Source organism: Apaloderma vittatum, unplaced genomic scaffold (assembly GCF_000703405.1).
Source record: "Apaloderma vittatum isolate BGI_N311 unplaced genomic scaffold, ASM70340v1 scaffold37994, whole genome shotgun sequence".
Lineage (NCBI taxonomy): Eukaryota > Metazoa > Chordata > Aves > Trogoniformes > Trogonidae > Apaloderma > Apaloderma vittatum.
Window position 1 is genome coordinate 3,227 of NW_009713930.1, and position 10,816 is coordinate 14,042.

General features: G+C 47.0%; 1 protein-coding gene across 1 annotated transcript in view; it reads right to left on the bottom strand.

Annotated features, from left to right (window-relative positions):
• Window positions 1–3,074: 3,074 nt before the first annotated feature.
• ZER1 (zyg-11 related, cell cycle regulator) overlaps window positions 3,075–10,816 on the bottom strand; it is an 11,975-nt gene continuing 4,233 nt past the window's right edge. The window contains exons 5-15 of the mRNA XM_009868549.1: window positions 10,023–10,137; window positions 9,372–9,518; window positions 8,956–9,129; window positions 8,125–8,340; window positions 7,394–7,435; window positions 6,932–7,051; window positions 6,388–6,503; window positions 6,085–6,273; window positions 5,024–5,121; window positions 4,381–4,483; window positions 3,075–3,635 (exon numbers count right to left, since the gene is read on the bottom strand). Of these exons, the coding sequence (XP_009866851.1) occupies window positions 3,578–3,635; window positions 4,381–4,483; window positions 5,024–5,121; window positions 6,085–6,273; window positions 6,388–6,503; window positions 6,932–7,051; window positions 7,394–7,435; window positions 8,125–8,340; window positions 8,956–9,129; window positions 9,372–9,518; window positions 10,023–10,137 (1,378 nt within the window). The 3' untranslated portion in view covers window positions 3,075–3,577. The remainder of the gene's footprint in view (window positions 3,636–4,380; window positions 4,484–5,023; window positions 5,122–6,084; window positions 6,274–6,387; window positions 6,504–6,931; window positions 7,052–7,393; window positions 7,436–8,124; window positions 8,341–8,955; window positions 9,130–9,371; window positions 9,519–10,022; window positions 10,138–10,816) is intronic.

Sequence of the window (10,816 nt, forward strand, 5' to 3'; positions counted from 1 at the left end):
CCTCTGCCCTATCTTTACATGTCCTTTTCATTTGACAGATAGAACCCTTTTCTAGATTTCTGGGCAGGGTTGGTTGTTGGATCTGTAATTTTGTGTTGGAGTTGATGTCTCCTGGTTCAGTCCTTTCATCTAGCAAAGCTGGAAGGCCTGAGAGGCTGCTCTGTAACAGCCAAGCATTTCAGGGTATCCAGCTTCCCCTTTTACATTAGACCTTCATAAAAAATCAGCCACTTTCCTCTCCCCTCCTTTGCAGAATATTGGTATGATGGCTGCAGACAACTATCCTGTTCTGTCCTGGGCATTGGTTCTACAGCATCAATTCATTAACTTCTCTTTACTTCCTAAATGTGCTTTCAAGTCATGGTACACGCATTATGCCCAGGGTGCAACGAGCCCTGTTGTTTCAGTTAGGGAAACCAAGGTACGGCCTAGTTTCAAACTCCCAATTACAAGAATTCCTGGATTACGCTCAGGTGTTCAGAGGATGCCTTTCTCTCTTTTTCTCCTTACTGATGGTAAATGTTATTTTTCAGCTCGCAAGAGCTTCAAGACATTGAAGCTTGTAGCCAAAACTCACGTCACACTAGCAGGGATGTTCTTTCTTTTAAAACACCGTCTCAGGAATTTACTTTGCTGGCGGCCTGACTTGAAATCTTATGTGCAGCTAGCTGTAACAGACCAGTTATAATTTCCGCTTCCCCTTGGGATCATGACAGATTTCAGAAAGCTAAGCTTTCCTGGCAGGCTGCCCTGACTCCATTAATCTCCACGTTGCTGGGAATTTAAAATCTTTTTATCCTGGTTCAGGCCCAGGTACAGCTGGGTGAGGATGTGTGAGCAGTGAGGACAGAGGTTGCCTTTGCGGCATGAAACAGAAGTTTGTTGCAGCTTGGATCTTGGTAGTTTGGGATACCATGGTCCAGCTTGCAGCATGGGAGACATCAGTTAGTTTTAGGGGCACTGGTTTGAAAACCCCAAAGGTTTGGGGTCTTGAGACAGATGAAACCAAGCTATTGGTTGTCCATTAACCTTCACGTAGTTGTGCCAAAATCCTCAGCGTAAAGCCTGATTGTTTGGCTCGGATTACAGCACGAGGCCGAGGTCTGCTCTAGCTGAGAGGGGAGTTCCTGAGCTCCAGCTGTCTCCTTGGTGTGGCAGCTGCTTTCAGGGGACACAAGTTTGATACCTCTTGCATCTGTGATGCTTCCCCTTCGGCTCTGCTCCCACCTCACCAACACAGTTGGAACCTTGAGTGCTCTTTGTCAAGTGATTCAAGATTTTAGTGGTAGGGGCTTTCACTAGATGGACATCCGGAAGAAAGAAAGCCTAGTGGGTGGCACTGTCATGTGAAACGAGTTCAAGAGGACAGTGGTGCTAAACGGAGAATTAAACGAGCAAAGCCTGACTCCCCTAATGCTGTGAGGCTGGTTGGCAGTATTTGCAGCGTCTCTTAGTTTTGCATTTAGAAGGAAGATGAGCAAATGTTATACAGAAACTGAATCTGGAGATAAGCTTCCCTGTCTCAAAGTTTATAGGGACACAAATTCTTGGGGAACAGGAATAAGAGAGAGAAAAATACATTTCAATCAAACAACTGCAAAAAAAGTATAATTTGTCAAGTTTTGCAAACCATATGAAAACAATTCAAAAGTGACACAAAAATATATATAAGTTTGAAAAATACTTAAAGAAAAAAGTACAGGTCTCACAATATCAAAACAAATGACGTATGGTTAAAAAGGAAAAAAAATAAAAGACATTGAGTAACACCATGTTGGCAGAAAAAGTAAACCTCTCCAGGGCAGCTGTGTCATTTAAAGTGTCAGTTTGTGTCTCTAGGATCTGTCTATAGTGTGCTCAGCAATGACAACATTAACTCTGAGCATTAGAAGAACCTCATAGCAGCGAGTCAAATCTGAGAGCAGTGTACACAAGGGAAGAGAGCAGCAAGGCTAACTGTGCTCAGAGGCCTGAAATGTCCCAGCTTGCATGGTCGTGGTCTCCTCCTACCGCTACCAGACGTGAAAAATCTTTCCTACATCCCTTCTAATGGAAGATTTGTGAATTGTGAAAGACCTGTGGCAAGAGAGGGCTCTGTGCATGGACTGCACACTGTTGTTGAGTGCCTGGCTGGGATGAAAACCTTGGCCTTTGGCTTCTTGAGCTTTTACAGGTCTGGAGTCTTACGTGCGAAGACCTTAGTGGGACTCTCCTCTCACCTACCTCGTATAAATCGGAGTAACGCTGCTGATGCGAGTGGGACTACACTGGTAAGTGCTAGAGGGAGTCAAGTAAGAACAGGGCCTTCTGCTTCCCGGAAGAGGGGGGAAGATGTCGGGGTGGAACAAGAGGTGCTATTTCATGCGCTCGCCCTCCAAAGGGTGCCTGAAGACTCCTCAGTCTCAGGAGAGGACTTTAGCACCTCCAGTTACCACATTTGTGCTACAGTGAGCTTCCTATAAAGGGAAACTACTTTGCCCCTGAGCACGGCTTGCACTGATGCAGACTGAAGAAGAGCAGAACAGCTCCAGTCCACTACGGGGACTTGCACAGGTGGCACAAGCCGCTCGGGCCTGGGCCTAGCAGAGCTTATTATGCAGAGGGGAAATATGTTCTCTGGCCTTTGTAGCCCTTCCCCATAAAACCTAAGACAACTAAAAAGGCGGCGAAGGACTGAAATGAAGATGTGTAGCCCTTTGTGAACAAACCTTGTTCCTTGTTGCACAGGCTGCCTTAGAGAGAAAGGCTCTGTGTTGCCAAGGATGTGTAACTGGTTTTACTGGTCATCCCTGACTTTCTGAGGCTGGGTAGGCTGGCAGATCCTACCGTGCTGCCAAAGGGGACAAACAGACCTCTTAACTCTGATGGAATGTCTTATTTCTGAATGACCCACATACAATTAGCAGTGCTTCCATTAATGTGAGTCTTCTATAAAAAACCCTTAAGGGAGTGAATTGACTTGAAAGATCTTTCTTCCCCATTTCTTCCATTTACAAATATCACTAAAAAGGTCAGTCCTTTTGGTCTAACTCTCTAGTATTGCGTCCCCCGACCTCTCTGACCAAACGAGTAACAACTCATCACTGCCTGTAACCCCACTGAGCAGCCAATACCGATTCAGGACTGGTGTTCTTGCAGGCATTACAGGACCTCATGCAGTACAGCAAAAGGGAACTTTCTAAAAAGTGGGGAATAAAGATGTCACACTAGCGATCACACAACTAGGTCTTCAAGCTCATGATCATTTGAGGCTCTCTGTGTGGTCTAAAATAAAAAGGTTAAAAGATACATAATGTAGTTGTCTTTGTTTTTTGTTTTCTTTTTATACAGAAATCATACACACAGAACTTCAACCTGAAACTTCATAACAAAAAAAGTCCACTAATTTAAGGAAAGCATTTTGTTGTGCAAAAAGTCCCTCCCCCCTCCCCTGTTCACCTTCATCTACTGAGGGTCTCACACACACACATAAAGTTTCCTTCCAACAGGCGAGTTGGTAAGAAAGAGTCCTCCCTATGTACAGTGAATTAGAGAGAAGCTGGATACAGTGCTGGCAAGAGGCATTAGGTGATTGCCTCTATCTGGAAGTGTCCATGTTCTCCTCCTTAAAGTTACTGCAGTGCTCTATAACTTTCCTATGGATAAAACAAGGACAAGGAGAGAAGGTTTAGTTTAAAGCTTATTGCACAACACTCGTGGGACAGTGAGAACTGTCCAACAGCTTGATCTCTGTATAAATGCACACAATTTTCAGCAGGCAGTCCCTTCTGAGATACGCATCAACTGTTCTTTGTGTTAAAACCAGCATACTCCACAAAAGCTACTTCTCTTGCTTTTATATTCATCCTGCAGGTATGAAATCACAGGTCTCAGTTTGCCAACGATTAGAAACTGCAGCTGGCTTTTAAAACTCTGAAAGAATGACTCCAAAGGAAAGGCACGTAACAAAGTAAGTTGGGGAAGCTCACAAAGGTGATGGACTCTCTCCACCTTTTGAAAAATTTTCTCATTTATACTGTGCAGTCAGCAATTTTACTGACAGGCCAACACAATCTGGACACAGGGAGCCCACACAAGCATGGAGAATGGCAGTGACTGCAGACTATTGATACAAGAGATGGAATTAGCCAGGGGGTTCCCCCATCCAAGCAGCCCCTTCTGCAACCGATCTGCCTGGCATCCATCAACCCTGAATGATCTGTGTGTATTGCCCCCCTACAAACACCTCTCTAGTCCTCTGCTTTCATCCTCTTTTTCCTGCTCTTCTCCTGTGTTTGCTTCTCACCCCACGTACACATCAGTGCAGTCTTACTTGATGCAGAAGAAGAAAAACTAAACGAAAGCTAAATTTGAGTTGATGACAGTGCATTGGTTTCCTACCGGGCCATTTCCTTGGTCTCTTGTCGTGCTGAGGCCATTTTAATCATGTCCTTCAGAAGGGGAATCCCACCTTCTTTGATCAGCAGTGGGCAGTACTTGTCAGCTGCAAAGGAAAGAATAAAACAGGTCTTTGTGAACCTTCACAGGAGTGGTATAAAGGGTGGCATGAGGGGAAGGAGAAGCCTGTGGCCCGAGAAGCCACAAAACTTTTCTTTTTTATGGAGCCAGCCTGCTAGAGGTGCCCTGGCTGTGAAAACAACAAACGCAGAATGGCTGAGAATGTAAGAGCATGGCCATAAGGATCAAAAACATCGAAGGAATTTCTTATGCACTAAAGCTCATTGATTTTTTTGTTTGGCTGTGCTGCCTGGACATTCCTGCATCATTCAAAGAAGGTTCTTTTTACGCACATAGCGAAGGGAAGCCTGGGAAGGCTTTTTTAGCTAACAAGCTCAGATCCACACCTTGAACTGTTACAGCACGGTGCATGATTTCAAAAAGGGAACTTACGGTACACGGAGACCAGAAGGTTCTTCTTACTCACAAGTGAAGGGAAGCCTGGGAAGGCTTTTTTAGCTAACAAGCTCAGATCCACACCTTGAACTGTTACAGCACGGTGCATGATTTCAAAAAGGGAACTTACGGTACACGGAGACCAGGTTATACAGTGCCCAGGTAGCCCAGTGCTGGCTGACGGGGGAGATGCCTTGTGGAAGAAGTCGAAGAATTGGTTCAAAAGACCTGCACAGAAATATTGCAGAAGTTGTTAAAAATCCAGGAGCTGCTTCTTTCAGCACCTTTGCCACTCGAAGCAATACAAATTCCGTTCTCATAGATACTATAGCACGTAAATCCATTGGCAGGTCAAAGATGCTGGCATCAAAGCCTAAGCCTGTGTCACATGGCAGCGCTGGCAGGCTTGCAGGCCCTACCACTTGAGCATAAACGTGCTGCCCAGAAAAATCGCTGCGAGGAACACAACCGAGTCCAAGAGCTGCTTTCCATCCTCACAACAGCTGAAACCCAGCAGCACTGACCTTTCTGTAGAGCGGGCAAAACGAAATTCTACCAAGGCAAAGCTGGCTGCTCAAGTGCAATGGTTGCTGTGTTTCTTCTGACAACAGCAATGTGGCGATACTGTAGAACAGGCACTGGAACGCCATGCAGTTTGGATGCCTGCCAGGTGCTATGGGAATACAGAGTACCTGATACCCTCTTACAGGAAGGGCTTTGGAGGATTCCACTAGTTGTATTAACCCTTGAAGGAATTTCTGGGAACCATGTCTAAATATCCCCCAGAGAAAAGTGAAAGCTACAGCAACCTGTGACTTTCAGAAGCAAACTGACTTAAGGAGGTGTAAAGGACAAAAGTCTCAGAGGAAAAAGCTTAAGCAGTCCCAGACAGTCAGATTGTGGGTTTCCTGAACTATCCAATTTCACCAGAAACAAGCAGGTGAAATTCTGCTGAGCTCACACACTCCTCCCATAGGAATTGCCATGCAAGGTGTCTCATTTCAGCAGCCTGTGTAACGTATTTCAATGGAAGATGTGAAACCCTCACTGAAGAATACATCCCTGAGGACGTTTCCCTCTCAACAGAGCCTCCATGCTGAGCTCTACCTCCTTCCTTCTCTCTGTTGGTGCTTGCTTCCTGTGACAGCCCTGGCTGCTCGGTGAGGGAACCACTCTTTTCTTATTCCTCACCTGTAATTGATATTTCTCCTGGAGTTGATATCCCAGCTCTGGATGGCTGCCCACATCCTCTTCACAACTTCCTCTCGGTGGGGCTCACATATACCCCAAGCCTCTGGCCCATCAAACATGATATGGGACAGCACCCCACAAGCGTTATAGGACACCTCAATCCCATCTGCTTTGCTCTCCAGCAAGTTGCTGCCAAGGGAGAAAAGATCATTTAGAGGTTGAAAAGTCTCTGGGTCGTTCAGGAGCAGAGCTCTAGAGCTTTCACCTTGCCCGAGCCCAGCTGTTCGTTAGCTGGGCACGCACCTGAACACACTGATGAACTGGGAGGTCATGAGCTGTGGGCGGAGCTCCTTCACCTCAGCTACGTTACCCAGGAGGCCCAGCATGTTGCGATGCAGCTCCTGTTTCTCTGGGAACTCCTAAGCAAGCGAACAACAGGATTATACAAAAGCAGGGCTACAACGAATGAGCAACCCTGGAGAAAGATTGTACAGCACATCCAGAAAGGCTGAGTGGTTTTGGGTAGTCAGTCAATGGCTCTTTAGCTGACGTTAAATGGGATCTCTAGCGCTAAAGACAGGTGTGAAACGAGAGAACTGAGGCCAGGGCCCACCACTCACTGCTGCCCTGCTTCAGGGAGACTGCATAGAAGATCAGGAAAGAGAACAATTTGTTGAGTGTAAGTTTCTCTGCTCTCTGGTTGGGTGGCTGGATGTGAGAAAGAGGAAAAAATGCAAGCTTTTTCTTTTATGTTTGGGCAACCTAAGAAGTATGGTTTTTAGATTAGCATAGTCATGGACCCTGTCCAGGCCCTGCATCTCCTCTAGAGGAAACCAGACATACTTGCCTTCAGGCACTCCAAGAACAGTTTCATGCCACTGTAGTTAAGGAACATCTCACAGTTATCAGGGGTCTCATCAGTGATGTTCCAGAGGGCACTCCAGGAGAACTCCATCACCTGATCACACTACAGAGCCGAAGAGAAAGGCACACAAACAGAGCTTTGATAATGTGGGAGCGCAGTGCAAACCAACCACTTGTGCTTCCTCTCTGGTATCACCCTAGATGGCTTCAGAGGTAAGAAAAGTTTGTTATTCGCTTTCAACTTGTCAGCAAGTGTTTTTCTTGTTTAGTATTTTTGCCTCTGTGTCACATTCCCCTGCCCTCACCCTGGGACAGGAAATTCTGCAGTATTAGCTAAGAGGTCTTGTGTTAGTTAGAGAAGCTGAGCTGGCGCTCTAGACTGATTTCCATGCCTAAGTCAGATTGAAGAGAAAATATTTGTATGTTTTTTTAGGGAAACACTCACCGTTTTATCAGCCAACTTCTTCTGAATCAACTTTAGCATTGTCTGTGGGCAGAGGAAGGGGAACAGTGAGAAACAGTTCAAGAATCACAGAGCTAAAACTAACTGCTGTAACTCCACAGGGCTGGCTACAGCCCATTTGCAGGCACATGCAGTTTTGATCCTTTGTAGAGAACCTACTTGGTGTCTCTTTCTCTAAACCAGTGAGACTGGGTTATGTTTGACGTTGCAATTATTCACAGAGCTGAACTATGCCACAGTCCCCAAGTGGTCAAGTTTGCAGCCAAGTCAGTTTTGATCTGTATAACAAAGTCTAGAATGTGGTACAACTGCACCAGAGCAGTGGCCTTTGTGTTTCTTAGAGAAAGTGAGGGATATGGGTTGACGCGAGTTGGAAAGCTGATGCAAACTCAGGGAGATGCAGAAGAAGCCAGGCACAAGGTAATACGATGGTAATATGACGCGGTAAAGAGATAAGGTACAAGGTTACACTGTTTCCCTGCTCCCACTGACAGCCTGTGGCTGAGATCATGATTTCTAGGGCTGGTAAGCAAGTTAAAGATGTCACGTGGAGAGGCAGGTTCCAGGAAAGGCTACCACTGCTGGGGGGACACTAGTTCCCTCCTGTGATACCGCAGGGTCGGATCGCTGGCTGGATGTCTTTGGCGGACTGCTGCAAGGGAACTGTGCTAGCCTGGGTTAAGGATAAGTAGACATCCTGGGACCATACCAACCATGACAAACCCCATCTTGCCCACGGCTTCTTTATGATCGTTGTCCACCTGGCAGACCAGAGCGTTACAGAGGTGCACAGCGATGCGCTGGATAGACTCATCCTGCCGGCTCTGGTTAAGGATGTTCAGCAGCAGCTCATTGACTCGGCGGTACTGGAACTCCAGCTCCTCGGGAATGCTGAAGTTACACAGCGTCAGGCAGCAGTTTCGCTGTACCTGGGTCAAAAGGAAACAAACGCTGGGCCAAGTGGCTATGAAAATACAAACCCCATCACCTCATGTTTCCTGGATGCCTGATACGAAAACCAGCTTCTTGTTTGACTATGACCATTAAAATTTTAGCGACCTTCTTACCTAATTCTGTGCTTCCGCCATGCTCTATCGGTACTCTCTTCTCACCCCCTGTCTAGCCCACAGGGCCAGGCAATCACCCAAAGCCCGGCGCTTTCCAAGCCAGTTCCTCACTGCCTGTAAGTTCCCTACGCAGCAGTCGCCGTTCTGCAACCCAGTGATATCGTAACGTCTGTGCGGTGTACTGGGATAACGTTGCGTGGTGTATTCACCCTTTGACCACTATCATCAGATAAAAAGGAGCCTTGCTATTACCCCTTTCTTCCCTTTGTTCTGGAGAAGATTACGTGGATAAGGAGCACCCTGCATGTGATCCCCATTACTGAGTGACAGCAAGGAGCAGATGTGGGCAATCGCTTCTCTGGTGTCTGCCTTGGCTCACATCCTGGAGGCTCTAAAAGATCCAGATACTAACGCCAGACTAAAGACTTAATACAGAGAAGGAAGACTATGAGAGCCTAAGGAGACCGGGCTGCTTACTGTGACTTCCTGGTAGGACTCCATGCCGTTCAGCACCACCTGGATGACCTGGCGCCGCAGCTTTACGCTCTGCTCCATGCGATACTCGGAGTTGGTCAAGTAGAACAGCGCCGCGCTGCCCGTCACCTGGATGTTTTTGTCATCCTTGTGGCACTTGAGGGCTGTGATCACCAGCTGCAGAGAAGCGACATGAAACTTCAGTACCACTGACTTGCTGTCGAGTCTCGGAGTGACCCTTACAAGCCTGCAAGGAATGCGTGGTCCAGGCACTGCAGGAACACGCTTATGAAATGAAGGTATCTGGTTCTGCTGTGATACTGGAACTTTACCCAGATATGATGTCCCAGGGGGAAGAAAAGACTGGGACTGCAACATTTCCCTTGTGAGGGTGAGGTAAATGCTAACATGGGGTTTACCTGAAGGGCTCGCAGCAGCTGGCTGCAGCGTTCGATACGGGCAATGTCAAAAAGGAGGTTGATGGCTCGGGAAGTGATTTCTGGCCGATGTTCAGTGTAAGCCTCAATAGCATTCAGGACTTGCTCTTCGTTCTTGTCTCCACTCACCTGGCACAGGGGAATAAAAAAAGTCAGGGAAGAAATTGTGAAGGAGGAAAACCAACATGAGAAGGGAACTGGAAGGTCCAAGGGTATGATTTTCCTCTGCCCTGCGAGTAGGATTAGGTCCAGGATGAGGACAAAGAGGTTTTAGTCACCTCTCACCCCAGAAGAATGAGAATTGGCACCTTTGCGGCAGGAGGATGCTAGTCACAAGCAAGACTCCTATTGTCTTAAATCCTCTTCTTGTAGTCAGAGACATCCCCGTCCTTCACAGATGATTTTTCCAAGCCTTCTCTAAAAGGCATGGCTTTTGATCCTTGTAAAAACCGTGGGGGGTACAGGTGTTGCATTCTGGCAGTTTTCCTGCATTTCCAAGTAGCTACTGAAAGCTCAGAGCTCGTTTGTCACACCCGAGACCCTAAGAACTCCACTCTGCTGGCAGCCAGTAATTTTCAAATTCTTCCAACTTCTACCAAATACCTCCTGCCAACGTTCCTGTGGCCTCATTACCTTGTAGGCTGGAATATGTGTCAGGCGGCAGAGAGATGTTTCAAAAAGGCCCAAGAACTGGAGCGGTCGTTTCAGACCCCGGAAGGGAGCAATGCTGCTCTTTGCTGGCTCAATGCTGAGGAAACAAAAACGAGATCACTCATGTTGGTACCATGTTTATTCAGGTGCCTCCTGACACCGAGACAGCTCTTGGCTCTTCATTGGCTCTGACTGTCCTGCTTCATAACTAGGATGGTAACAGCTACGCTTCAGTTGTACACCAGGCAGCTTCTCCTAAACGTAACATTAGATGTTCATCCCCGGTGATCCTGAGGGAAAGGCTAAGTGTGTTGACCACAAACAGCAGTAAGAATTCATGCAGACAGAATGCAGCTTTCCCAGTCAGAATTTGCCCTGGAAATTCACTAGCTGGGCTGAGCATTTTCTCTTAGAAAAGGGCTGTGAACTTCCCTGATCCAAAGTGCCTGCAAACCAAACTGCATGTCGTCTGACAGAGACGCTGGCCTGCTTCTGTGATCGTGCACGAACACGAGTTTTGCTGCCGTGTTCCTTACCGACCATGAGCCAGGATTTTTTTCACCAGCTCTGGCAGAAAGGAGCCAGTACTGTCCTGCTCATTTGCTTTTTTTCACTAAGTGCTCGGGGAACAGCAGGACAGAGTTCTTGGCTGATATGTAAAACCAGACCTCAAGGTGTGCCCCTACTGAGGTGCACCAGGATTTTCAGAGGTTGATCTGCTCAGTATCCCGGACAAATCTGAAAATATACCTTTAGATTCCAAGTTCCTGAACCGC